The following is a 26,946-nucleotide window of genomic DNA, read 5'->3' as shown; positions in this document are numbered from 1 at the left end:
ACAATTTGGGACTATGCCCTAAGGGCAATCAAACTCTTTGATCCAGCAATACCACTATTAGGTCTGTATCCCTAAGAGCTTAAAAAAGGGGGGAGAAAGCACTAGCCCTGGAGTCAGGAGGACCTGAGTTCAAATCTAACCTCAGCCCACAACCCTCACTAGCTGTGTGACTCTGGGCAAGTCACTTAATCCCAATTGCCTCATCAAAAAAAAAGGGGGGGGGGGAGGAAAAAGGCCTATTTGTACAAAAATATTTATAGTAACTCTTTTTGTGGTAGCAAAGAATTGGAAATTGAGGGAATGCCCATCAGTTGGGGAATGGCTGAACAAATTGTGGTGTATGAGTGTAATGGAAAACTACTGTGCTATAAGAAAGGATGAGCAGGAGGATTTCAGAAAAACCTGGATTTATATGAACTGATGCAAAGTGAAGTGAGTAGAACCAGAAGAACTTTGTACACAGTAACAGCAATATCGTATGATGGTCAGCTGTCAATGACTTAACTATTCTCAGCAATATGATGAGCCAAGACAATTCCAAAGAACTCCTGAAGAAAAATGCTCTCCACCTCCAGAGAAAGAACTGATGGAGTCTGAATGCAAATTGAAGCATACTATTTTTACTTTATTTTTTTCATTTTTTTTTTTTGGTCTGTTTCTTCTTTCACAACGTGACTAATAATGGAGATCTTTTACATGATTGCACATATGTAACCTATATCAAACTGCTTACAAGGGAGGAGGGGAGGGAGAAAATCTGGAACTCAAAATTTTTAAATGAATGTTAAAATCTGTCTTTACTTGTAATTGGAAAAAAATAAAATACTATTAAAAAAAAAAAAAAAAAGAACTGCAGCCCTGACTCCCTTTTCTCCAGAGCTCTGAGACTCGAATCCCCCTCCTCTAGAGCCCCAGACCTGAGGTCCTCTTCTTCAGATCTCCAGGCCTGGGGTCTCCCTCCTCCAGAGCCCTGGGGTCCCCTTTTCCAGAGCTCTAGGTCTGGGGTCCTCCCTCCCCTCTCTCTTCTCCCCAGCCCTATTCTCCTCATTCCTGGATGCTCTCCTCTCTCTCTCTCCCTCCTTTACCTTTAATAACCCCCTCACCCCAGGCTGCCCCCCCACCTCTCCTCTCCCCCGCCCCCACAACGCCTTGGATCACGCCCCTCCATCCCTTCCTTTAACCAATCCCGTTAACTCGCTCCGCTCCAGCCTCTGTCTCCATTGGCCTCGGCGTTCCTCTATCCCGCACGTGGCCCTGAGTTACAGAAAACGCAGCCCGTGGCCGTGCGGGGGCGGGACATCCGGGGTGCGGCGGGCCAATCGCACCGCTCGGCCCGGCCGCCGCTTTGGCGGAGCTCTCCGTCGCCCTGCCCCCACGCCTCCCTCCCTCCCTTCCTCCTCCCCCACCCCTCCCTCCCTCTCACCCTCCCTCCCGGGTTCGCCTCCTACCTCCAGCCTCCTGCCGCCGCTGCCGCCGCCGCTGCCTCCACCGCTGCCGCCCGCGGCCTGGGCCTTTCGGCGGCCTCTCCTCCCTCCCGCCCCGGCCCTCCCCTCCCCGCCCCGCCCGACCCGGCCCGCCGCCCGCCATGCCGCACGCCTTCAAGCCCGGGGACCTGGTGTTCGCCAAGATGAAGGGCTACCCGCACTGGCCGGCCCGGGTGAGGGGCGCGGGGCCGGGGCTGGGGGACTTGGGGTCCTGGGGGGTCGGGGGCGGCCTTGGGGCGCGACGGGCTGCACAGGCAGAGGAGGATTTGAGGGTCCAGGGGGACCCCCCCAGGATGGGCGGGGCTTAGGAAACTGACCTGGACCCCGTTACTGGGGGCATGTGGGGAGCCGAGACCCCGCTGGGAGGAGGGGAGGGTCTGGGGCTGTGGGAGCTCTGGGGCGGGCGTGGGCAGAGGGCATGGAGGACCCCACCGAAGATTCGGGGAAGATGGAGAAACCCGGGACCTGGGGCACCTTGGGGACCAGAGGGTTGTGGGGGATCCTCAGGGGATTCTGGGGTTGGGGGGGCTGGGGGCCTCGGAGAAGTCCGTGACTTAGCTGAGGAGGCAGGGGATGCTCGGAGGCTTGGTAGAGAGGAACCTGAGAGAGACCCCAGGGTCGGGAGATGTTCTGGAAAGAACCCTGAATGGGTTCAAACACAGGTTCTGCTACTTGTATGACCTTGGACAAGTCCCTTTTTTTTCTTCTCTGGGTCTCAGTTTACTCATCCTTAAAATAAGCGGTTTGAACTAGATGGCCTTTGAAGTCCTTCTCTGCTCAAAGTCTATGTTCCTGTGAACTGGGGGAGCCTGGGGATGAAGTAGACTGAGGAATCCAGCACCTGAGTCTAAAAGACAGAAAAGAGTGGAGAATGGGACAGTTGGGTGATGAGATAAGAATATATGCCTGTAGAATTAAGGGCTGGGAGGGAAATTAGAGGTACTGAGGAGTTTTTAGGGGACTGAGAGACTGGAGGGGTAAGCTTCCTTGTGGGTGGGACTGTTTTTGCCTCTTTTTGTATCCCCAGGGCTTAACACAGTGCCTGGCACATAGTAGGCTTTTGCTTAATAAATTTTTATTGATTTGAAGTTAATTGAATTAATGAGGAAAATGAAAGTGCTAGAGGGCCTAGATTGTGAGGAGTGGATTGCTGGGAATACTGAAGGATCTGGAGAGGACCAAGAGAATTGGATTGTCACTTTGTGTCCTGTAGGGGGTAGAGTAGAAAAAAAATGATATTGATGAAGGCTGACACTCTGAAGTAAGGGAAAGTGGCATTTGTAGTGGTTAGTAGGATTCTACAAGGATACTAGAGTGGTTAACTGGTGTCAGGAAATCTAGGGTGTGAAAAAGGGCCAATCTTACAGAGTTGCTAAGGCAAGGTCTCTGTTGGATTTCAGGATATTATGAAGCCCTATCTTCTCTAACACCCTCAAGATGGAATTAGGCAGAAGGGCAGTGCACAGTGCTTGGAATGATGAGATGGGGATCCTGACAGGTGGTATACTGGAATATAAATTGAATTTATTGGATGTCTGGAGCCAAATGTTTAGGGGCATTGGAATTCACATATACAGGTAGGATATGATGAAGGAATCTGGGACTTGTAGAGTTTGTGGAGTTTCTGGCATAATGTGCTTTGGAGGGACTGTTAAAGTTTGCTTTGAAATGCTTGTGATTATGGAGGCTGGTAATGAGTCGGGGAATAGAGGAGTGTGTCTTTGATGTGTATTTGAACTCCTTGAAGAGTTAAGGTGTCTGAGTAGGGAAGTAACATTTTTCACTGGTGTCTTGAAGGTTATTATGTAGGGAAGAATGCTTTGAAGGGACGAAGATTAATTGTGTATGTTTTTGAAGGAAGAGAAATTACAGAAGAAGCAATAGTATCTATAACTTCCAAGAGGAAGGACCTACCAGTTGGTATATTTGAAAGTTCACAGGTGAGGGAGGTGCTGACAGGGGGGCTGGCAAAATGTGCCAAGAATTATGGATGGGAGGGATTGTTGATTCTGGAGCTGGTGGGAGACCTAGAGGGCATCTAGTTCAAGCCCTCATTTCACAGATGAGGAGACAGAAATCCCCAGAGGTTAAGTGATTTGTCCAAGGTCACATAGGTAGAAGGTGGCAGAACTAGGCTTTGAATCCAGGTCCAAATCATTTGTACCGTGCTGGTTCCTCTGGTACCTAAATGGATGATTAAATGAGCTAAATGAGATTTCCTTGGACCTGTAACAGTATGAATGGAACATGACAGGGAGCCAAAGAAATTGGAGGGGGGTGGCATAAGAGTGGTAGAAATAGATCTGTGGAGCAGTAAAGATTAGAAAGAAAGGAGATGTTGGGTTAATCTAGGCTTCTAGCATTGATGCTGGTAACTAAGGGGGACCTGGAGAAATAACTATTTACAGAAAATTTCCTCCTCTTTCTCAATTCCTGTTGCCTATGGCAAAAACCCTTCTCATTCTCCTTCTCTACAAATTTCCTTCCATCCACAAACATTTCCAGGCACCTGATTGGAAACTAAGGGGCTTTTGCCATCCTCCTGTTGGGAGGTGATTGACAGCTGCTTCAGCCCATGGGCCTGTAAAGAGAGGGTGGGACTTCCTGGATGCTGAAGTCCTGTCTCCTGGAGCCCACTCCCTTCTCCATCCTTGTTGCTTGTCCCCTGCATCCTGGGTTTCTTCTGGGGCCAGCCCCCAGCCACAATATCTTCAGGGATCCCTTCCATGGAATGTCCCTTTGAGGGGAGGGGCCAGGGTAAAAGGACTTGAGGAGTCCCCTGAAACTGTACTTATCACCATCCCAAGCATTGGCTCCAAGGAAGGTATTTGACTTCTCACAGGTGAAACATCTGTGCTGGGGATACTGTTCCTAGCCCCTGTCTTTGGAGTAAGAGGAACTTACCTGGGTGGGGGAAGTACAGCTCTTAACTTTGAACGTTTAACCTCTTGCCCTTTCGGTAGCAACCCTCTCCATGGTATTTCTCTTACCAAGATAACCTAGCATCTTTCTTGAGCATCTGTCTCATGCTGACAGTGTTCACTTTGGGGGTTGTGGAGTGATAATGCTTATCATTTCTGACCATCCCTACTTTCTTTACCTTGCAGATTGATGACATTGCAGATGGGGCGGTAAAACCACCCCCCAACAAATATCCCATCTTCTTCTTTGGCACTCATGAAACGTAAGTATCCCCCTCCTTCATCCAGTGCACTTGACTCAGACCTTTCCTTGGTACCAAGCTATGGCTTCTGGACTTACCTGTACCTGTCCCACGATTTATTTCTCCAGAGCCTTCCTGGGACCCAAGGATTTGTTCCCCTATGAAAAATACAAGGACAAGTATGGGAAACCCAACAAGAGAAAAGGTTTTAATGAAGGCCTGTGGGAGATCCAGAATAACCCCCATGCCAGTTACAGTGCTCCGCCGGTGAGTACTTTCTCAGAAACTGATTTGTAGCTCTTTTTCTTTTTCTTGATTTTCCCCAGATATTACACCAAAGCAAATTCTTCTTTTGATTCGCTAGACTGTACCACGAGAAACCTGAATAGCCTGAAATTTCAAGCTTGTCCAAGTCAATCTGAGGGTCACTTTGCATTTGGTTCTGGAGAAGGTGACTGCTTAGTTGACTGACAGGAAAGATAGAGAGATCTATAGATCCTTAACCCTAAATTAAGGAAAACCACATAACTTTTGTAAACATTTCTTTCTCCCAAGAAGAGAAAGCATGGTATAATGGGAAGACACTGGAGGCAGAGATCTAGGTCAGAGTTCTGTCTCTCACACTCAGCTAGCTCTGTGACTGAAGGCAAATTCACTTCCCTGGACCTTAGTTTACTTATCTATAAAATGGAAACAATGACACTTTTACTACTTTAACATTTTTACTACTGTTGAGGAAAGTACTTCTTAACATGTCAAGAGCTTAGAGAAATAAGAGCAATTGTTCTTCTTTTTCCTCCTCCAAAGGTGTCAGACTTTGAAAGAGTCTGTGATTGGTTATAATTAAAAGGTCTACAGTCCAGATAAAAGTGTGAGCAGATACAGCTGTCATCTGGAAGGCAAATGGATAGTAGTGTAGAAGTTAGAGAAGGTGGAAAGAGGCAGGAGAAAGGAGAAGGAGGGGATTAGGTCTGGGAGAGGATGAGCTGTCGATTGATTCATTGTGAACTTTGCTTTTGACCACTGCTCTTGAGGTTTATGCAGATAACTAAGGGGGTGCGGGAGGATGGCACAGACCTAAGTGGAGAGCAAGAACCCGGCTCAGGAAAGATTTGTAGGCATTCATGGGTAAACTGGGAGCCAACATGAGTCATCCGCAAGGGATGGGTGGATCCAGAGGACTAGCAGTTGGTTGAGGAGAAGCGAAGCCATCATGGAGGGGGATGGCAACTGGCAAGGTCTGAGGGGAACGCACAGAGATGTTTTTGATGTTCTTGGTCAAGGCAGTACTCTGGGGTGGAGGGCAGCAGAACCCTGTTCTCCCTTTCTCATGAGTCTGCGCCATCTCAAAATTCTGTATCCATAGGCTGAGCACTGTATTTGGTGTTAGCAAACCTGGTTCTGCCACTTACTACCCTCATCAACCTTTGGAAATTTGTTCCTTTCTTTGGCCTCAGTTTCCTCATCTGTATAACGTGGTGGTTAGACTACAATTATAGGGCCCTTTCCAAGGTCTTTGATTCCAGAGGGTGGTGTTTGCTTATTCCATATGTGTGAAAACTACATATTTGATTTGCTTTGATCCATCATGAGGGCAGTTTTTATCTTCTGCATCTTTTGAGGTGTTTGAGAGGCCTGGCATCCATCTCCTTTGCCATAGTACCAACCCTTTTTCCCATTGCTTTGCTTGCTCTGGAATTTGGCTAAATGGTTCATAATGTGGTTGTTTCACCAGCTTCCCTTCTGGCCCTGGCTCAATTTCTCTCTGGTTACCTCTTCACTGTGATGCTTCTTGGTGAATCATCAGCACCATTTAATATTTATTGGACACCCACAGAATGCTGGATACTCCATAAAACAGAGACGAAATACTGGTCCTCGAGGAACTGGAATTGGGAAACAGTGACCCTCGGGCTGCTTTTCAAGCCCAAGCCATTTCAGCACTGAGCCACCTTTACATCTCATAAGGTTCACATTTCAAGTTTAAATAAGTCAGTTCACCACCAATAAACAGAGGGAGGTGATTGACTTATAGGCTGGGGGAGAAGAGGCTGGGAGCTTGAAGGACAGAGGGCTGCTGACACCTCCCCTGGATGCTGTTGTAGCTCCCCCTATTCCCTAGAAAGGCAGCATCATGTAGTGGACTGGGAGGCAAAAGACCTGTGCTGACTTTCTCATTTACTAGCTGTATTACTTTGGGCAAGTTGTTTCCCTTTTCTGAGTCTTACTTTCCTCATCTGAAAAGTGGGGAACATGATATTTATATTGCCTGCCATACAGGATTGGAGTGAGGAAGGACCTTAGGTGCTCTATGGTACTTTGTGATTGTTGTTATTATTGGAATCAGAAAGTCTGAGTTGAAGTCTCAGCATGGCCACTTTTTCATGTAACCTTCAGAAAGTCACTCATCTTTATGCCCTCATCTGTAAAATGGGGATAATAATACTTGTACTACTTCACTCACAGGTGGTCGTTGTGGGGAAAGTACTTAGTAAATGCAATTTGAGCTATTATATTATTTGGTATTTGGTATTATTGAGAAGCAACAGGCCAAGGCCAAGGACCACGAGGTAGGAACCATAGGAAGGCAAGAATCCTTGAAGAGGGGGAAACAAGAAAATGAGGAACTCTGTGTAAAATAATCATGTACAAAGGGGTAGCTCCCCTCAGCCTCTTTTTATAGCTGATCCATAGGCAGGGAAGGAGTGATGGTGCTTACTAGCTGAGTGGTCAAAGATAAATCACTTAAGCTTTCTAAGACTCAATTTCTTCATTTGTAAAATAGGGATAATAATAACAACACATACCTCATAGAGCTGTTGTAAGGATCCAAAGAGATTCTATCTGCAGAGAAGCAGCTTGGAGGTATGGAAAGAATCCTGCTTTTAGGGCCTGCCTGTGCCTTGGTTACTTCATCTGTAGAATAGGTTTAGCACTTGCACTTCTGTTGTGGGAAAAGTACTTTAAAAGCCTTTAATGCTGTAGAAAAAGGCAAATTACTGCTGTGTGTTTGTTGCCAGGATTTGTTCTCCCCAGCCTTTCAAGAGAGATGTGGTGGGATTGTAGTAATTACTGTAAGTAACATGGTTAAAGTAGTAACTCTTTTCCTCCTCCCATCCCTCTCATTGTGCCTTTTGCCGAGGATAGGTTGATATATCATCTTTGTGAATTATAGCAAGAAAATAAAAATTACTGTACCTCCATAGCTGGCTTTTCCTCTTCTTTTCTCATGTTACATGTTATATTTCCAATTTTTTAAGACAGTGCCAGAAGTCAAATGCCTGTTGTATTTTATGGAACCATTTTAGAAGCTTTGAGGTTGATTAGTTCTTGGCTCTTTCCTGGTTCTCCTTGGTGCTGATTATCATTTGGATGATCTAGGCTGGAAAACATTTATGATATCAACAGGAGGTAATATGATTCTGGCAGAAACAGCTTTGGGAGTCAAGGAGTCTGAGTTCTAGTCCGAGGTCCTGCAATGATTTGTCTGACCTTTGGCCAGTCATTTAGTTGCTCCATGCCTCACTTTTCCTCTCTGAAAAATGGGGGATAATCCTACCTTGCCTGTTTGATCACGGGGATGTAGCAAAGATAAATAATAACTCACATTTTAATGGTGCTTTATAGTTTACAAACTGTTCAGTAATGACCTTGTGAATGTTATCTTTATTTTGTAGATGAGGAAACTGAGGTAAAGTGACTTGCTTAGAATCACATGATTAGTAAGTGGTAGAGTCAGAACTCAGACTCCAATCTTCTTTAAGTCCAGTGCTCTTTCCATTGAACTTCATTGACATGAGTCACAGTTGAAAAACTGAAAGGACCATAAACTGAAAAGAAGGTAGTATTATTGCAGTAATAGGCCGATGTAAAGCAAGCCCCATTCCTGCTTCTTTGTGTGACTTTGGGAAGGTCACAGACTCTCTGATCCTCGGTTTTACTCTGTACAAGTAAATTTAATTCAGCAAAACTTTATTTAGTGTCTACTATGTACAAGGCATAAAACGAGGATTATTAATAACTGCTTCCCCTATGTAACTGGGGTGTTGTAAAAAGAAAAAAATAAATGGCTTCCCAAAGCTTTCTGGAGGAAAGGTGTGATACCAGTCCACAGTGGCAGCAGTACTATTCTCTCCTGGCTTGTTAGACTTTGGGCTTGACCTACTTAGAATTATCCTCTTGAATCTTGTCAAAAGTGATAAAGACAAGGTCATGTTGCATTGACCAAGAGAACTCTGGGCCGTTGCAACCCAGAGGAGCAGGGACATGTGTTATATATATTCAGTTCCTTTTGACTCCCTATAAAATGAAGATAATCTCTGAATCTATCATTGTTTTTAATAAATGGGAATTGTTTTGTTGTTTCTTTCATCAAAATTCATTGAGCAGTTTTGATGGAGCCCTTGAGAAATACCAAGGGTTCTATAGAAGGGTAAAATGTGGGGAAGAGAAAGGAGGGAGGGAGAGGAAGCAGGGCACGTCTGCAAGCACTGCAATGATCCTGTGTAGTTGGATGAATTCTGAATCCATGTCTCTAGCCCTGACCTTTCCCCCAAGGCCCAGTCATTTATTTCCAACTGTTTGCTAGACATTTTGAGTGTTGACCTAGAAATTTCCTGCCCACTTTGATTTTTCCTTTATTCCAAGCATGTGTGCCTTGTTTTTGTTTGTCTTCTTGTCTTCCTGTAAGTGCTGTGGGTGAGTCTTCCTTCGAGGGGCAAGCATCGCTAAGCCTCATGGTCTGTGCTTCTGCCTTTTAGCCCGTGAGTTCTTCTGACAGTGAGGTCCTGGCAGGAAGTGATGCGGAAGATGAGGCAGGACTCATGGCTGTTCCATCAGTGACAGCAGCGAGTGCCAGTGAGAAGATGGAAAGTGATGAAGAGTCCGACAAGGGCAGTGAACACAGTGGGATAAAGCGGAAAGCGCCACCGTTGAAAGTAGGTATGGGGTGAGCTGAGCCTGGACCCCAGGCCCTTGTGGATGGAGAAGTGGAGTTAGTACTGAGGCAGCAGAGGAGCTAAGGCAGGGTCACCTGGGGCCCACCTACTCCTGCTGGTGCTGTCAGCCTAGGCAAGCCACTCTCCCTGTCTGGATCTATTTTCCTATTTGTCAGGTGAGGGGTTTCGATTCAGAAGAGCCCCGAATTCAGATCTTGACTCTGACATTCATCGTGTGAGCACGGTCAGCCACTTCACCTTAATAAAAGGATTTGTTCTGTAAAACTTGGACTTAGTCAAAAGGCTGCACTTGAGGACCTAGAGGACCACATGTGGCCTTGAGGCTACAGGTTCCCCACCTCTGCTTCAGGGGTACTCTCTTAAAGGAATTCTCATATTGATCCTTTGGTAAAGGGAGGAATCCGTGTGGAACGTAAATCTCTGTCCAATTTGCCTGTCAGTACAGTTTTTAAAAATTTAGGTCATCTTTGAGGGATGGGACGCTCCTCTCTAATGTCTCTCAGCCATATTTCCTATTTCAGGGCAGGTTTCTTTAGACCAAAACGACTGTGCCAAGGCATCCAAGTCAGGATTTTATTACTTGTTTCCCAAGGAATCAAGGCCCCTGTTTATTAGTCTGCTAGGAAAGGTTACAGTTCTGTGGGTTGCCTGATCCCTTCCTTTCCTCTCATGCCAGGTTCTCTGAAAAGAACAGGGGTGGGAGGGGGAATTCCTGCATGACTGGAATATAGTGCTTTGTGGTTGACAAGGGGCTTTGCTTATGTTTTCTGATCTGATCCTCACAATCAGCCTGTGGGCTGAGTAGTGCAAACATTGTCCTGGTTTTACAGATAAGGAAACTGAAGATCCGAGAAATTAACTGTTTCTCTTAAATCTTCTAAGTGGTAGAGTTGGGGCTTGAACTCAGGACTCCCAGCACTCTTTAAAAATTGTTTAATTATTATTGATACATTTTGTTTTGAGACAGCAGACACTTCCAGTAAACACCCAAGCAATCCCAAGTATTTTCCCCCAAAAGAGTTAAGCGAAACTACTTACTACTTGTTGCGGTGACTGCCCTGATGGTGTGTGCTGCTTGTGTCAAAATGCCTCCTGTGTGCCAGGCATTGTGCCTGGTACTGGGGAGAGAACAGCACAAAGGAAGAGTCCCTGCCCTCAATGAGTCTATGTTCTTTGGCTGGAAACTGCATGTAGCCGTGTAAATAAATACACACTATCTACAAAGTAAATCTGGCAGAATGGGAGTGGGAGGTCCCAGCAGCTTGAGCAGATCAAGAAAGGGCTTGTGTGGGAGTTGCCTCTTAGGCTACCACAAAGGCAGCCAGGGCTCTGGAAAGGCCCAGGCCTGGAGTGAGGGCACTCCAGGCATGGGGCACAGCCTGTGCTGTACCCACACAGTGGGGAGGTGGAGTGTCATATAGGAGGAACAGCAGGTAGGCCAGTTGGGCTGGAATGTAGAATTCATGAGGGGAATAATGTGTAATCAGCCTACAAAGGTGAACTGGAGTCAGATTGTTAAGAACTTAAAATTATTGCTGTGTTTTCTTTTTTACATCACCTACATTTCCCAGTGTATACCTCCCTTCTCTCCTTCCCATAGGGCTGTCCCTTATAACAAAGAATAAAAAAGAGGAAGAAAAAGTTTAAGGAAATCAGACAATATATTGAAAAAGTTTTTGGTTTATGCCTACAGATTCTCATCATCTGCAAAGAAGTAGAGGGAAGTGGGTGAAAGGCTTTAAATGCCAAACAGAGGAGTTTATGGTGTATTTGTTCTAGAGTGACAATTCTTTATTTGGGATCTGTGAACTTATCTTTTTTAATATGTTGGTAACTACTTCAGTATAATTTGTTTCCTTTATAATCCTATGTATTTTACGCATTTAAAAACATTAGGCTGAGAAAGGGTCCATAGGTTTTACCAGACTGACTACCAAAGGGGTCCAGCACACACAAAAAGTTTAGAACCCCTGCTTTAAAGGCAACAGAGAGCTGCTGGAGCTTTTTGACTAGAGGAGTGACCTAGTCAGATCTGTGTTTTCAGAACACCACTTTGGCATGCCTATGGAGGTTGGATTGGAGAGGGGACCAACTTAAGGCAGAAAAATCAATGAGTACCCCATTGCAGTAGTCCAGGTGAGAGGTGATAAGGACTTGAACTAGGGTGGTGGTGTGGGAGTAGAATTGATAAGATTCAGCAGTTGATCGGATGTGTGTGTGGTGAGGCAGAATGAAGAGTTTTGTACGACTCTGAGATTGTTAACGTGAGTGACTGGAAGGACAGGGATACCTTTAACACAAACAAGGAAATTAGGAAGGAGGTGGATTTGGGGGGAAATATCAGTCATCTTGAGTTTGGTATGCCTCAGGGACATCCATCTGGTTGGAAATATGCAATAGGCAGGTAGAGATTTACATCTAAAGTTTATGAGAGAGACTAGGGCTGCCTTTATGGATTTGGGTGTGGTCTGCAAATAATAAGACCCCATGAGAGATTGAAGAGAGAGAACAGAAGAGGGCCTACTGAGCCTGCTGGTATCTCTGCACATGAGTGATGACCTAGCAGAGATGGAGAAATGGTGGCCACCAAGAAGCAGGAGTTGTGAAAAACTAAAGAGGAGAGGGAATATCTAGGAAGGAGAGGGTACTTAATGATATTAAATGCTGTGGAAAGACCAAGAATCAATCACTCAGCAAGCATTTAGATGCCTACTTGATTCCCCATCTCACTTCCAATAGAAGCTATTCCAAACCTTGTCTTCTCTCTTCAAACCTTCTATACCATCATCTCTTGTTTTCCCCTTCCCTTGACGACTTTGCCTCTTATTTTACTGAGAAAATTGAGACAGTTCTTTGTGAGCTCCATCTTCTGTTCTCTTCATCTCAAAACCCCTTGACAATGCTTACCACAGTGCCTGGCACATAGTAGGTGCTTAATAAGTGTTTATTAACTATTGGCATCATTTCCCAGGGTTTTTCTTGCCTGGGCCAAACTTCCTTGTGCACTTGGTCCATCATATCATCAACAAACATTTATTTAGTGCTTGCTATGTACCAGGCACTGTGGTAAGTTCTGGGGATACCAAGAAAGACAAAAACCAGTCCCTGCCCTCAAGGAGCTTCCATTTTAATGAAGGACTCAATAGGCAAAAAACTATGTACTATAAGATATAGCTGGACATCGATATTGATATTGATATCTGTGTATAAATATATATGTATATATGTGTATATATTATAATAAATAGGGGGTAATCTCAGAGGGAAGGCACTGAGGGTAGATGTGGAAAGAGGAGTGGAGACCAGGAAAAGCCCCTTGCAGAAGGTTTCGTTTGAGCTGAGTCTTGAAGGAAGCTGGGAAAGCCAGGAAGTGGAGATGTGGAGATGTGTGGAGGAAGAGAATTTAAGGCAAGGGGGACAGCCAGCACAAAGGCCAAGAATCTGCCAGTGGGGTGTCTAATCTGAGGAAGAGGGAGAAAGTCAGTGTTGCTTGATTGTAGAGTATGTGGAGGGGAGAAAAGTGTAAGAAGACTGAAAAGGCAGGAGAGAACCACATCATGAAGGACTGTAAAAGCCAAGCAGAGAATTTTATATTTGATCTTGGAGGTCATGGGGAGCCACTGGAGTTTACCGGGGAGAGGTAGGTCTGTGTGACATGTTCCCATCCCATGCCTCAGGAAGGTCCCTTTGGCAGCTGAGTGGAGGATGAACTGGAATGGGCAGAGAATTGAGGTAAGGAGACCAACCAGCTGGCTATTGCAGTAGCCCAGGCATGAGGGGACGAGGGCCTGCCCTAGAGTAGCCGCTTGTGGAGAGAAGGGGGTATGTGTGGGAGATGTTGGAAAGTGACATGATCTGGCAACGGATTGGACACATAAGATGAGTGAGGAGTTGAAGATGATGTGTTGGATGTGACCCTGGGTGACTAGAAGGATGGTGGTGCCCTTAAGAGTAATAGGGAAGTTGGGGCAGGGGAGGCTTTGGGGGAAAGATAGTGAATTCCGTTTTGGACATGTTGAGTTTGAGTTGTCTCCAGGACATCCACTTTGAGATGTCCAGCAGGCGATTGGTGATCCAAGACTGGGAGTCAGGAGAGAATTGGGGTGGATGCCTAGATCTCATAATCATCTGCAGAGAGATTATAATTGAGTCTATGGCAGCTGATGTGATCACCAATATAGATATGATATAAAGGGGGGAAAGAAGAGGGCCAAGGACAGACCTTGAGGAATCCCCACGGTTGGTGGCTATGACCTGGCTGAAGAATCCAGCGAAGGAGACTAAGAAGAAGTGGTTAGACAGGTCAGAGGAGAGCCAGGAGAGAACCCAGAAAGAAGAGAGTCTTGAGAGGAGGAGGTCCTCCAGTGTGACCCTTTGGCTGAATCCAAACTCCTTTTGGGATATTTCAAACTGGATGTCCTAGAGACGCCTCAGACAGAACTGAGCTCCTTATCTTCCACCAAAACAGTTCCCCTCTTCCGAACTTCCCTACTTCTGTCAAAGGCTTCACCATCTCTCCATTCTCCCAGCTTCGTAACCTTGGTATCATCTTTGATTCCTCACTCTACTCACCCTATGTACCAAGCATAGATACCAGTTTTAGTGCACAATATCTCTCACATCCAACCCCTTGTCTCCATTCACATAGTTGCCACCTTAGTTCAGCCCCTCATCACTTCTCGTCTAGATGATTTTAAGTCTCTCACCATTCCGTTCCTTCCTACACATTGCTATCAAATTTTCCTAAAGTGTAGATCTGACCATCTGACTCCTATATTTAATCAGCTCCAGAGGCTTCCTCTTGCCTCTAGGATAAAATATCAACTCTGTTTGGCTTTTAAAGCTTTTCATAACCTAGGCCAAGTGAACTATATTTCCCCTTCTTACAGTCTGTGATTCAAGCAAACTGGCTTTCTCTCAGTTCCTCCCCCATCACCTTCCATCTCTCATCCCTGTGCTTTTGCACTGACCGTCTGTCCCTCATGCCTGGAATGAACCCCTTCCTTACTGCCTCTTTAAGATACAGCTCAGGCACCATCTTTTGCCTAAAGTGTTTCTGGATTCCCCCCCATTGCTAGTGCTTTCACTCCCAAAGCATCTTGTATTTAATGATTTTGTATATATTTGTATTTATTAATTTTATATTTATGGTGAATATATTTATTTATGTAATATTTGTTGTCTCCCTCATTATAATTAAGTTCCTTACAAATAGAGATGGTTTCATTCTTTCTACTCATATTCCCGGTACCTCGTACAGTGTCTGACACACAGTAGGCACTTAAGAAAATGCTTGTCGAATGGCTGATTGATTATTATGTGCCAGTACAAATGGGGATGCAAAGACAATAGTGAAACAGTCCCCTGTACTCAAAGAGCTTGCGTTCTCTTGGAGGAGACAAACATATATGAATGGATACAAATAGAGATAAGGTGAATTTGGGAGGGGGAGGCACTGTCAGCTGGAGTGGGGATCAGAAAAGGCCTCATGGAGAAGTGTTTGAACTGAACCTTGACAGGACTGCCACACAGAGGTTCACCTCTCCACAGGCAATCAGAAAGTAAGCAAATGTCTCCTATCCAAATCAGTTCCCAGGAAGAATGCAGGCCAAGGAATGGCTATTGAATTTGGCAATTAAGAGATCCATGGAAAAGCAAAAAATATGTGCCTTAATGTTAATAAAACTAATGTTAATACTATGACACCACCAGTGTCTCCGGGATCCAAGCTGAATATTTTGGCCTTTTTGTTACTGTCTTTAGAATTTCCATTGTAGTGATTGTGTGAATTGGTGTGTTGTTCTTTTGGCTTTGCCTTCCTCACTCTGCATCACTTTATATGACTTTTTCTATTTCTTCAAATTCTTCCTTTTTGCTGTTCCTTAAGTCTTCTTTCTACTACCAGCCTGTCCAAAGGAGGGAAGTGAATTTGGGGTGCTGCTTGATATTGATGATCCCTGGACCTACAGTCCAAAATAACTAATGATTTCCATCTTAGGTCATTCCAGGACCTCTTTCCTACCCAAAATAGCTCTTGCTTTGTGTGGACTTAGAGAAGTGAAAGCTGGGAACCAGTAAAAGTTTTTCTTGATGCTTTTTTTTTTAACCTCTTCCATTTCATTCTGTTCTGGTGACCCAGGCCAAGGCGTCTTACCCTAGCTTCACACACTTGATGCCTCTTAGTTAGGTTTAGAGTGTACTTGGGGTCCTCCTCTACCCTAAGGAGGTAGCAGGCAGAGCCTCCTGGAAGTGGAGGTGAAGAGTAGTGGGAGAATCACAAGGGGAGCAGCATCCTTTTCAATCACTGGTGTACATACATGTACCTTATCTTTTTCCAGATGCCAGTGTCTAAACGGGCACGGAAAGCCTCCAGTGACCTAGACCTGGCCAGTGCTTCCCCTTCAGAAGATGAAAACTCAGAAAGCTCATCAGAATCAGAAAAAAACAGTGATCAGGTGAGTGTGGATTTGGGTCTTTGCAGGGGGGGAAAGAAATTAATCAGGTTAGGGGAAGTTGGTTAGGAAAAGACACAAGATGTCTTCTGGAGAGAGCAGAATCTCTTCCAGTTCCATGTTGTTCAATTTTCCCTGGACTCAGGATATCACAAAGCATAGTTGGAAGGGAGCTTAGAGATCTTCCTGTGTAGCCTCTTCGGATGGGAGATTAGTAAATCCCAGAGGAAAATGGAATTTCCCAGGGTCCTATAACAAGTGAGTGGTGGACCTGGGACTTAAAGCCCAATCTCTTTCCTCACTGTCTCCTGCCTGCCCCTTGGTCTGTGACTGAACACTGGGCTTGGGCGCTTTGCTGATAATGGTGTTGGCTTCTATACTTCAGAGCTTTTGGTGCTGGCTTGGATTCCCTACAGGTTCCATTAAATCTGAGACAAAGGGATTTTGTGAGGTGGCTGCACAGGGTGACTGAGGCCAGAATGGGTGGGGTGTTTGGCCTGGCATGACACTCAACGTCTTGCCAACTTTCTCCTGTTCCACTCAGGATTTCACTCCAGAGAAGAAAACTGTTGCCCGGGCCCCACGGAGAGGCCCAGTTGGAGGAAGGAAGAAAAAGGTGGTGAGCCCTCGTACCTATTCTTTCCCCCGGTGAAACTTCAGGGACTTCTGACTCTAGCCTTATAAGATGGATTGGGATGAAGGGACTTCAGAGTCCCTTCCAGGGTGTTTCATTTACGCAACTGATATTACTGGGCACTTGCAGCTGGTAGAGGATGGCAGTTCAGTCTCATTACCTTTTGTCTGGATTGCTGTAGTAGCCAGGCTGTGTACTAGGCAGGTGGAGATGCACAGTGAGAGCCCAGGAGAGAGACTTAGGCCAGCCTTAGAGATCTGGGGGTGATCTGCATGCCCATGATAACCAAACCCATGGGGGATGCCGAGGGATAGTGAAGAGAGCAAAGAGGAGAGCGCCGAGGACAGAGCCTTTGCACAGGGGCGGGTGGGGGGTGTGGATAATGAGTCAGAAGAGACTGACTATGAGTGCCAGAGAGGCAGTGGTTTCTCACTGGCCAGTTTTCATCCCTTTCCGCATTTGTGGTGTCTCCTCCGTACTGCTGCCAGGTTAAACGTCCTGAAGCGGAGTTCTCCCATTACCCTGCATAAATTTCATATTCCTCAGCCTGGCATTCAAGGCCTTTCTGACCGCTCTCCAGCCTTCATTTCTAGCTTTCCAGCTCACTATGTGAGGCCTTTTTGAATCCTCCAGTTAATAACATTCTCCATTACCTTGTGTGTGTGTGTGTGTGCGTGCGTGCGCGTGCGTGTGCGCCCATGCGCTGTCCAGCCCCTCGCCCCCCCAGCCCCCAATAGAATGCGAACTTCCTGAAGACAGGGACTGTTTCATTATTTCCTCTGTAACCTCAGTGCTTTGCAAAGTCCCTGGCTTATATAGTAGGCTCTTAGTACGTCCTTGTTGATTGTTCCCCGGCATGCCTTCTGTTGTCCGGCTGAACTGTGACCAGGTCCTGGGCTTTCCTGCCTTCTGCTTTTGTCCACACCATTCCTTGGGCCTGCAGTGTCCTTCCTACTTTCTTTTTTTTTTCTTTCCTACTTTCTTAATTACCTTGGCCTCTATCTCTGTATTTTAAAACTAGAAGGCCCAGTTTCTTTGTAAAGCTTTCCCTGATTCTTCTCCCGCTTTTCCACACTACCAGAAGTATTCTCATACTCCTCTGTACTCCCCTAGCATTTTCACTCTCTTATACACTTACCTAATCCTGTTTTGTATAATAGTCATTTGTGTTCACATCTTAAGTCATCTGGTAGATTGTCAGCTCCCTGAGGGTACAGAGTATGTCTATCTTTATGAAGCTGGCTGTGCTCAGCCCAGAATGAGTGGTCAATAATCATGAAATTGTTGGAGTTCAGTCCTGGAAGGAGCTTATTCTCTCTAGATGGGCAAAGAAGACAGAAGGAGATGAATGAAAAAACACACAGGGTACTATATAATAAAAGCAGCATGCGTTTAGTAATTGCCTGCTGTATTAATGTGATTAAATGCCAATTGAATTGCTCATAATTCCTGAAAGGGATAAGTTAGTATTACTGAAATGGTTGGAAAAGGCTTGGTGGAGGAGAATGGTTCTTTTCCAGAACCTTGAAGGATAAATAGGATTTGGGTAAGCTGAGAGGAGGGACGAGGCCACGACCAGAGACAGTTTAGCTGAGGTAGACGATTTGGACTGGGGGTGCAGTAGAGGGCAGAGTGAAAAGTTGGTCATTTTGAGAGGCCTCTTGGCTCTTTATAGTGACCTTCCTTTTGGTTTCCTGTATCTGTCGTCTTCGCATACCTTCCATAATGCTGCTTCTTCTGCTGTATCCCTAGAAGGTGGATTCTGGTTCTGATTCAGATTCGAAGGTTGATTCAGAGGAAGCTCAGAACAAATCGATGGTCATGACAAAATCAGACTCGGATTCGGACTCAGACTCAGACTCAGACATCTCTGTCAAGAAGCCTCCGCGGGGCAGAAAACCAGGTAGAGCAGCAGTGGGAGGATCAGCGCCCCTTGTTCCACTATTATCCCCCCTGAAACTGCTGGTGGTCCCTCACCCTGCTTTGCCAGGAGCCTGTTTCCTGAGACAGGAGGGCCCTGCCTCTTCTCCCGAGGCTCCCTCTGGCCTTTGGAGCATCTCCAGAGGGCTAGGAGAGGCAGCAGGTGGACATTCCGTCATTTCTGTCCTCTAGCTGAGAAGCTGCCCCCCAAACCTCGGGGAAGAAAACCAAAGGTAGAGCGTGTTCCCAGCAGCTCCAGCAGTGACAGGTGAGTGTGGGACAGGGCCTGGTGCCAGACTCCCAAACACTGTTGGGCTAACTCTGGTCCCTTTAGTACCAGCCAGGGAGGGAGGAAATGTGAACTCTCCTTCGCCAGTTCTCTGCCCTTCTGTTGAGAAGGAGGAATTCTTTAGCAACAGACACAGCTGGGGTGGGGGCAGACAGCTGGTGCGTGTTCCTTTTGCTCTTTTGCTCTCGGTGATTTTTTTTCCTGTTGGTCCTCCCGCTCCACAGTGACAGTGATAGTGAAGTGGACCGCATCAGTGAGTGGAAGCGGAGGGATGAGGAGCGGCGTCGGGAGCTAGAAGAGAAACGGAAGCGAGAGCAGGAGGAGGAGCTGCGCCGACTGCGGGAACAGGAGAAGGAGGAAAAGGAGAAGAAGAAAGAGAAGTCCGAGAGGGAGGAGACGCACCCCAGCAGTGACAGCAGCGAGGCTGAGGTCAAAGATGATGAGCCCATCAGGAAGAGGGGCAAGAAAGGTCGAGGCCGAGCCCCTTCGTCCTCTGACTCAGAGCCAGAGCTCGAGAAGGAGGTGAATGGCCTGGAACCCCCTAGACGTGGTTCTTGTCTGCTGGGTGGCAGACACTGTGCACGGTTTCCAAGGAGCATGTGGTAAAGGGGTGCAGAGCTCTCTCTCCCCAGTCCTAAGCAGACCTGGAGATCTGGGGCTTCCTGTCTTTCTGACTGCCATTCCTGTGTGCTTCTCCTAGGTGAAGAAGTCAGTGAAGAAGCCACAATCTCAGTCCTTAGAGCCATCGAAGAAACCAAACCAGAAGGAGAAAAGAAGTCGCCCGGAGGAGAAGTCCCGAGCCAAGTCAGCACCAATCCATAGTCCTTCTTTCCCCCCGTCTCTCTTCCTCTCCCTGTGTCCCTTCCCTCTGGGGAATGAGCTCTTTGGTGCTCCATCCTCATGGTTTCTGGGTTTAGACCTCTTGTCCCTCCTGGTTGTCTCTTCATAACAGCTCTTGAGCTATGTCTTGGACTCTGGTTGAATTGAGTCTCCCTTTTCCTGGGTGCCCATCAGGGTGTGTGAGAGCTGCTATCCAAGGGGAACAACTAAGAAATCTGTTCCCCCAGATCCTGGGCGGGGGGGGGATACCTTTCAAAGGTAGATGGATTCTGCTGCATCCTACAGGTTTGGAGAGTGCAGTGTTTTCTTTCGTAAGCTTGTCTGCTAGGGCCATTGGGTAGTTTTCATTTTGAATATATGACATTCTGGTGTAGTCCTGGAGGGAGTCTCCCTCCCCCTTTCCCCCAGTTACTGTGACAACATGAATATTTAGAGGATTGCAGTAGCTATATAGGGCACTAGCCCAGCAAGGGCCTTAGTTGTGAGGGTAATGGTGCCCAACTCCCTCCAGGCCTGTGAAAGTGGAGCGAGCCAGGAAGAAGTCGGAGGTGCTTCCAGAGAGGAGGGTTGAAAAGAAGAAAGGTGAGAAGTAGGGCTTCTCAACTAGGGGACAGCAAATTGTGGGGCCCTCAATGCTTGTGGTTGGGTGGGGGAGAAGGAAATGGTGTTGCCTCCTGATTCTGAAAAGCCCCATGAGCACATAATGATGATGGCTCCATGACAGATGTCTTTGCCTCTTTCATCATCACCAAGATAAAGGAGGTGAAATTGTCCCTCACCCTTCCAGGCTATACCCTCTGTGACTTTTTTTCTGGATGCCCTTTATTTTAGGTGGGCTTTTGTTGTGGAGGAACATAGAGTCCAGTTCCCTTTAGTCCTGATGAGATGGATGAGATACAGTTACAGAGTAACTACAGCATAATAATAATGAAAATAACAATAATAATAATAGTATAACCTTTGTATCTAAGGTTTATAAAGTTCTTTACATGTATAATTGCTTCTTTGGGGAAGGGGAGAGTGCTCAAAATCTGGATGCAGAGGACAATTGTGTGTAAGAGCCTTTTGGGGTAGTATTCAGTTCAAAAGAGGGAAATTCTTTCTCTGATGCTTGTTAGCTATACTATGCCAGGCAAATCACCTTAACTTTCCTGACCCTCAGTTTCCTCATCTGAAAAATAGGTATGGCAGTATCTTTATGTTGACTCACCTCTCTGGATTATTGTGAGGATCAGATAAGACAATGCATGTAAACTGCTTTGCAAACTATGCAAGGTTATGCAAAATACTATGTCAGCGTCAGCTTGTTATTCATTCAGCAATCATTCATTAAGTTATGTACAAGATAGTTGAGAAGACTTTGTCTTAGTAACCGAATGCCTGCTCTTATTGGCTGGAGTCTTCCTCTTACTTTGGGGTGGGAATGTTCTCTCCTGCTTAACAGAGCCATCTGTGGAGGAGAGGCTGCAGAAGTTGCACAGTGAGATCAAGTTTGCGCTGAAGGTTGACAATCCGGTAAGAGCTGTGTCCTAGGTCCTCGCTGTTCACCTCTGCTCCAGAAATCTAAGCTCCAGACACTCTCCACTCCTGTCTCTTCCACTTGAGAGCTCATGGTGCTGTTCTTTTCCCCATGAAACCCCATCTCTAGAGTTCCTCAGATGCCTGCTGGGGGCATGGAGGTGGCCTGGATTCTTGAAGGCTGTAAGCCAGTGAAGCCCACGCTTCGGCTGGCCTGTTTTCCAAGGACCCGTCTAGCTGCAGGCCACCAGAGAATCACTTTTTTTGACAATACCACATAAGATCATCTTAGGTGTGTTGAAGAGAGGTTATAGTATGCATAGTTGTAGGCAGAGAGCCTGGATCAGTGAAATCACAGATCTTTAGAATTATTAAATTCAGTGCTTTTCTCTTGTTCTTTTTTAAAAATTTTTTTATTAATTTATTTTAATTTATCAACAATCATTTCCAAAAGCTTTTGAGTTTTAAATTTTTCTCCCCCTCTTTTCTCTTGTTCTTGCAACAAACCTGTGTGACAGCTGGGGCTGTGTAATGAGCAGACAGTGGCAAAGAGAGGTCCACGGTCTTGTCTTAGGTCAGAGAATGAATCAGGCCAGAGCTGGTCTGCATTTTAGAGTTTTCAACTGTACCATTCAGGATGGAGCCTAGGCCTCTGCCTGCTGCATATTTCTCTTTTTTTTTTTCTAATTTCTTTTGTGCTTGGCTGTCATCCATATGCCATATCTTGCACAAACTTGAGGGTTACCACTGAGAAGATTGTTAGTGTCAGGGCTCCTTTGATAGGTCAAACAATGTTATAGAGGCAGTCAGGCCTTGAAATAGTAGCGCCAAGTCTCACCACGTGGTGGCGCCCAAACAGCAAGTTTGGGGCATCTTCCCAAGGTTCTCTCCAACCCATCAAAGTCTTTCTCCACCATCCTACCTGTTCTTTGTTTGTGGCTGTCTTGATCTTCTTAGTCAATCAGTCAACACACGTTTATTAAAAAGGCTTCCTATGTGTACAAAGTGGTGGTAGGGTTGGCCTTTTTAAAGTCTGGCAGTGCTCTACCAGGCACCCCACATTTAAATTGTTGGGTCCTGAACGTCCAACCCTCCTCCAGTCCCCTCTACAGTATTATGTCCTAGGCTTTGTACTTTGATGATCACAAAGCTTTTCCTTCTCCAACCTATAGGATGTAAAAAGATGCCTCAGTGCCCTGGAGGAGCTGGGGAGCCTGCAGGTGACCTCTCACATTCTCCAGAAGAACACAGATGTGGTGGCCACATTAAAAAAGGTACAATAGGAACTGCTGAGGTGGGGGTGGGGAGGGTGAGGAGGGTGGGGATGGGATGAAGGCAAAATAGGTCTGGTCTGAGGACAGGGCAGTAATTCATAATGTGAGTATGTTCTGGCAAAACCTTTGAGGGTGGTGGGCTGGGGCACTTGTTAGGGGCATTGCAGTTTAGTAGAGGAGGTTGATTGAGGACAGATTTAGTTACTATGAAGACTAAAGCACAACTTTATGGGAGTGATTGCTCCAGTGGAAGGAAACTACAAAGAAACTGAAGGCTTTCACTTGAGTTTAAAAAGTCAAGTATAGGATAGAGGGGTGGGGTGGCACGGGTTGTATGTGGGAGACACATGACTATAGTAGCAACAAGTAATGTGGAAAATACCTGGGGGTGTTTCATGGATTGACTGCAAACTTGTTACAAATCAGCAGACTTGTGCTGTTTGAGGGTCAGGTGCAGGAACTGTAGGTATTTAATCTGTAGAGGAGAAAACTTAGGGAGGGATGTGATCATTATTGTTAAATATCTGGAGAATTGTCATGTGGAAGAATATATTAGTTCTGATTGATTCAGAGGGCAGAACTAAAAGCAGTGAGGGGAGAAATGATGGGGAAGCAAATGTCAACTGAACATGAAGGAAAAACTTTTGAACAGAGTTGTCCAAAAGTAGCATGGGCTGTCTCAGGCAGTAATGAGCTGCTTGGAAGTTCTTGTTTGGAGGCTGGGTGACTACTTGGGTCTGTTGTAGTGGAGAGGGGGGGGACTGACTTTTGAGGTCCCTTTTTTAAAAATTCAATTTTATTTTACTTTTAGTTCCAAATTCTTTCCCTCTCTATGCCCCTTCTCCACCTATTGAGAAGGCAAGAAATATAATACCCATTATCCATATGAAGTCATGCAAAATATATTTATGTATTAACCATGTTTAAAAAAAAAAAACAAGAAAAAGAAAGAAAAATATGCTTTAATCTGTTCTCTGAGTCCAGTTCTCTATCAGGAGGTAGATAGCATTTTTTATCATGAGTCCTTTGGAATTGTGGTGAGTCATTGTACTGATCAGAGTTATTAAGTCTTTCACAGTTGATTATCTTTACAGTGTTGCTGTTACTGTGTAAATTGTTCTTCTGGTTGTACTTACTTTACTTTGCATCAGTTCATATAAATGTTCTCAGGTTTTTCTGAAATCATCCTCTTTATAATTTCTTATAGCACAATAGTGTTCCATTTCTTCTAGCACAATGGTATTCCATCACATTCATGTACCATAATTTGTTCAGTCATTACCTAGGTGATAGGCATCCCCTCAGTTTTCAATTCTTTGCTACCAAAAAAAGAGCCACTTTTCTTTTTTCTTTGATTTCTTTGGGGTATATACTTAATAGCAGTATTGCTGGGTCAAAGGATATGCTCAGTTTTATAGCCCTTTGGGCATAGTTTGAAATTGTTCTCTAGAATGGTTAGACCAGTTCACCAGCAGTGCATTAGTGTACCTATTTTCCCACATCCCTTTCAGTATTTGTCATTTTCTTTTTCTGTTATCTTAGCCAATCTGATGGATATGAGGTAGTACCTCAGAGTTGTTTTAATTTGCATTTCTCTAATTATCAGTGAGTTAGGACATTTTTTCCATATGGTTTGGTAGCTTTGATTTCTTCCTCTGAAAACTATCTGTTCATATCCTTTGACCATTTATCAATTGAGGAATAGTTCTTATTCTTATAAATTTGCCTCAGTTCCCTGTATATTTGAAAAATAAGGCCTTTAGCAAAGAAACTTACTGTAAAATCCCACTCTACCTCCCACTTTCCTGCTTTTCTTTTAATTTTGGCTACATTGGTATTGTTTGTGCAAAAATTTCTTAATTTATGTAATCAAAATTATGAGGTCCCTTCACATAGCCAGGTGACTGTATTTTAGTGTGGAAATGGCTATGGCAGGCATTAATCAGATTGAGGGAAGGGAGTGTGGTGAACTGGAGTTTTTTTCTCATCCTGAGGAGGGATATTTTGCACCCAGATTCGCCGTTATAAAGCCAACCAGGAAGTGATGGAGAAAGCAGCAGAAGTCTACACTCGGCTCAAATCGAGGGTCCTGGGACCAAAGGTTGAAGCAAACCAGAAAACTAACAAACCTGCCTTGGAGAAGGTCAAAGCAGAGGTAGAGAAGAGTGAAGATCAGTTGGCAGGAGGGGAGGCCCCCAAAGAGAAGACAGAGGAGGAGCCTAATGCTGGTAAGAGGACAGTGGCTTGCTTTGACCCCCATTCCCTTTAAGGCAAGTGGGAAGTTAGAACTCCTAAATTCTTTTATATCATTGATGTTCTGGGAGATGAACCCTTAGTAAAAGAATGTGACTTGAAATGTGACTTCTCCAAACAAACCAGAGAAAGCTCCTGTCCAGGGGTCTCTGGGCATCTGAGCAGTGTTCTTAAGGAGACTTGTGGGGGCAGTGTCCCTTCTTTTGTCCTACACCAAACTGAGTAAGCTCTTAGCTTGGCCTGATGAAGATGGTGTTCGCCCTGAGGAGCAGTGAAGTCAGTCAGTAGGATTGGACCAGGCCACAGAAAATGTAAAGAGGACCTTGCAAACAGGACAAACCTGCAATTTCTGTCCAGTGGCATGGAATGATTCGAGTTCTCTTGTTAGTCAATGATCTATTCATGTTCCTTAGTGTTTTTTTCCCACAGTTTCGTTTTCTAGCTGTTTGAAATATATTTGTCAAGTTCTCTGTGGTAGGTACAAGAAAGACCCATGAAGGGATGTATCCTCATTTGCATGACCAGATTGACGTTGGTTTTTGTGGTGAGCAGGCAGGCCAATATGGAGTAAGTTTCTCTTGGCTCTCTCTTCCGGCTCAGATCTTGCCGCTCCGGTGAATGGTGAGTCCACAACCCAGAAAGGGGAGAGTGGTGAGGACAAAGAGCAAGAGGAAGGACAGAATATGGGAGAGGGGCAAAGATGCGGCTCGTCTGAAGACCTGCACAACGAGTGAGCATTATTATGGGTCGCTGGTGTCAGAGAGGGAAGTGGATTTCTCTGGAGAGAAGGAAGGAGGTGGTGGTGCACCCAGGCTCTGGGCCCCATTTTGGGCCCTGGAGTCTGGGACTCCTGCGGACTAGCTCCCAATCAGATGGCTTAAAAGAATCTTTAAGCCAGTGTTTTCTCCTAAGAGTTAGGAAGGACCTCAGGGATCCCCTCACTTTACAGATGAGGAGGGGAAACCTGAGATCTGGAGAATTGAAATGACTTGCCCAAGGTCACACAGATAGAAGAGAGAGCCAGAATTAGAACCGAGTTCCTTTAATATGAGCTTCTAGGTAGACCTTTCAGCATATTTGTTTCTCTGGGATGGGGATCTAAAGATCCTGCCGGGGAGAGGGAAGCTGCTTTGGACCTTTGCTGAGAGTGGATCCCAGGACAACTGTTGATCTAGTTTTTTACTGTTACTCAAGGTTGGAGGTCTCCTCATTTATTTGGGCAGGTCACTTAAATTTAGTTGGCTCACCTATAGCCTTTCTGACTGCTGCTGACTACTGCTGCAGCTTATCCACTTCCTGGGAGTAAATGACCCTGCACAAGGAGGGATGTTCCCTACCACCGCTGCCCCACTGGCCACCTGTGGTCACTCTTCCAGCATTGTCTTTGGAGTCGAGACTCGGCCACTGACATCTGACCCCTTTTCTCCCATTCTTGCTCCCCCCCCAGCAACGTTCAAGAGGATCCAGAGCTGGACAGGCCAGGGAACGACCGGCAGGAAAGAGAGAGGGTTCGGATGGACTCGGAGTCCCTTGATGAGGAGAGCTGAGGGCCTGGGGTGTGCTGCTCCCGGCCTCTGCCTGGCCCTGGGTTTGAGCCCTTTCACTAAGTTACACAGTAGATGATGTATAGGTCTTGTTCCCCTCCCATCCCCAGACTCCTATGAAAGCCGAGAACTTTTGGGGGACGCTGTGCTCTTCGGTTGTGTTTGTCCCTTGAGTTTTTTTCCCTCACCTAATTTCTGTGATTTCAAAACGACATGAATATAAAGGGTTTTTTTAATGAAAAAAATTCATTTTTATTGGCTTGGTTTTCTAATGTTGTTGGCTGCAGTGGAGACTGAAGCTGAGAGCATGGCCAGTTTGGTGCAGGACAGGAGAAGTGGCACAGCCCCCCATTAGCAGTGAACGGCAGCTTTGAACCAGCAGTGCCTCCAGCCTAGAACCAGGCAGAGATGACTGAAGCAGGAATGGGGACAAGAGCCTGTGATCTGGTGGCCTGAGACTGTTGGGCTTGGATTCCCTGGCCCTGCTCACAGCTGGAAAAGTTCATCTTTACAAAAAAGAAGAAAGAAAATAAAAATCTAAACTTTATGGCTCAAATGAGGCTGTGGTTTGAATCTTCTCCCACTGCACAGCCCAATGTCCAGGCCAGCCAATGTCA

General features: G+C 45.8%; 1 protein-coding gene across 2 annotated transcripts; it reads left to right on the top strand.

The window, feature by feature from the left end:
* The first annotated feature begins 1,567 nt into the window (after nucleotides 1–1,567).
* On the top strand, nucleotides 1,568–26,885 carry HDGFL2 (HDGF like 2). Of its 2 annotated transcripts, none has more exons than XM_027850987.1 (16): nucleotides 1,568–1,657; nucleotides 4,592–4,668; nucleotides 4,776–4,914; nucleotides 9,408–9,584; nucleotides 15,944–16,060; nucleotides 16,602–16,673; nucleotides 18,444–18,594; nucleotides 18,804–18,879; nucleotides 19,125–19,422; nucleotides 19,601–19,704; nucleotides 20,252–20,322; nucleotides 21,185–21,255; nucleotides 22,431–22,532; nucleotides 24,547–24,760; nucleotides 25,386–25,515; nucleotides 26,233–26,885. In XM_027850987.1, exons 1-16 carry the CDS (start codon nucleotides 1,586–1,588, stop codon nucleotides 26,330–26,332), a joined length of 1,971 nt encoding a protein of 656 aa, XP_027706788.1. In that variant the 5' UTR covers nucleotides 1,568–1,585; the 3' UTR covers nucleotides 26,333–26,885. The 2 variants fall into 2 exon arrangements, with proteins under 2 accessions (XP_027706788.1, XP_027706787.1); XM_027850986.1 differs by having other exon boundaries at nucleotides 16,602–16,676.
* The last annotated feature ends 61 nt before the right edge of the window (nucleotides 26,886–26,946 follow it).

The sequence above is a fragment of the Vombatus ursinus genome, unplaced genomic scaffold, assembly GCF_900497805.2.
Source record: "Vombatus ursinus unplaced genomic scaffold, bare-nosed wombat genome assembly UNPS02009173.1, whole genome shotgun sequence".
NCBI lineage: Eukaryota > Metazoa > Chordata > Mammalia > Diprotodontia > Vombatidae > Vombatus > Vombatus ursinus.
This window is presented reverse-complemented; position numbering and strand designations above follow the sequence as displayed.

Bases quoted from the DNA above. Each gene is read 5' to 3' on its own strand.
- HDGFL2 (XM_027850986.1), top strand. From the start codon at position 1,586: ATGCCGCACGCCTTCAAGCCCGGGGACCTGGTGTTCGCCAAGATGAAG. The intron at 18,595-18,803 runs GTAGAGCAGCAG...TCTGTCCTCTAG, and splicing joins TCCGCGGGGCAGAAAACCAG to CTGAGAAGCTGCCCCCCAAA. The intron at 22,533-24,546 runs GTACAATAGGAA...TTTTGCACCCAG, and splicing joins TGGTGGCCACATTAAAAAAG to ATTCGCCGTTATAAAGCCAA.